We start from the raw sequence: 927 nt of genomic DNA, 5'->3' as shown, positions 1-927 counted from the left end.
TTGTAATGTACTTAAATTTGAATAAGATTTAGTTTCCAATTATTCCCAAAAATTATATTAAACTATTTATTAAGCAAATATTATATAAACAAACTAAATACTTATTTACAGCAATACCTCTCATAGTGCGGGTAATCCGCCAATATCCTGGTATGTTGGAAACCGGACAATTGATGAACTAAATACATACAAAATATTTTCAAACCGGACTATAGAGAATCCGGCCTAATCGAACCCAAACTATGCGAGGTATCGCCGTATTTGTAACAAACGATTAATAATAGTATCATGGCCTAATTATGTTGGATTGTACAAAATCAATATATGCAGCCAAATCAGTGAATACGACGTAGTTGTGCGGATCGCAGTATTTCCTCTGCAAAGCTAAACTTACCGAAACGATACCTCTTAAATACCATACATTTTCATTTCTGAAGAACATACCACCTCCTGAATCTCCGTTACAAACTGATGTACCTATTAAATAGTTATCATCAAACATTTACGATTTCTTAAATCATTGAAGTATAACCATTTTTGTAACCGGCGCAAAACGTTTTGTTGGTTGTAAATTTTTCGAAAAACTCTGGTTTAGAAGAAACGCAACTTTTTGTATCCACGATTGGCATTTGCGTTTCTTGAAGAACATTTGTTACCTCGTGATTGACTCCAAACCCCCAACCAATAACTGTACCTACAATTAAATAACAAAAAGTTATTAGCAAATATTATATTTTTTTATATTTGAAAATAAATATAGAATAACTAAGATTTTATCTCAAACAATTAATTTAGAACATTCAGGAATTAATACTTTCAAAGAAATTTGAAGATTAATTTAACAATAAGGAAATTAGTTAACTAAATTATTAAACATGCTAAATAATGTATACAAGAAAGTTTTCGTATAAAATATAGTTTTTCAAA

The 927-nt window shown here is 29.4% G+C and overlaps 1 protein-coding gene across 1 annotated transcript; it reads right to left on the bottom strand.

Annotated features, from left to right (window-relative positions):
- Positions 1-212: 212 nt before the first annotated feature.
- LOC108556623 (serine protease gd-like) lies at positions 213-670 on the bottom strand. Its single transcript, XM_017912803.1, has 2 exons — positions 533-670; positions 213-477 (listed from the first exon to the last, which is right to left on the bottom strand). The coding sequence occupies exons 1-2, from the start codon at positions 627-629 to the stop codon at positions 287-289; spliced, it is 288 nt and encodes a 95-aa protein (XP_017768292.1). The 5' UTR covers positions 630-670; the 3' UTR covers positions 213-286.
- Positions 671-927: the final 257 nt, after the last annotated feature.

Source organism: Nicrophorus vespilloides, unplaced genomic scaffold (assembly GCF_001412225.1).
Source record: "Nicrophorus vespilloides isolate i.1.1-1 unplaced genomic scaffold, Nicve_v1.0, whole genome shotgun sequence".
NCBI lineage: Eukaryota > Metazoa > Arthropoda > Insecta > Coleoptera > Silphidae > Nicrophorus > Nicrophorus vespilloides.
Note: the sequence above shows the minus strand (reverse complement) of the source record. Positions and strands in the feature narration are given on the sequence as shown.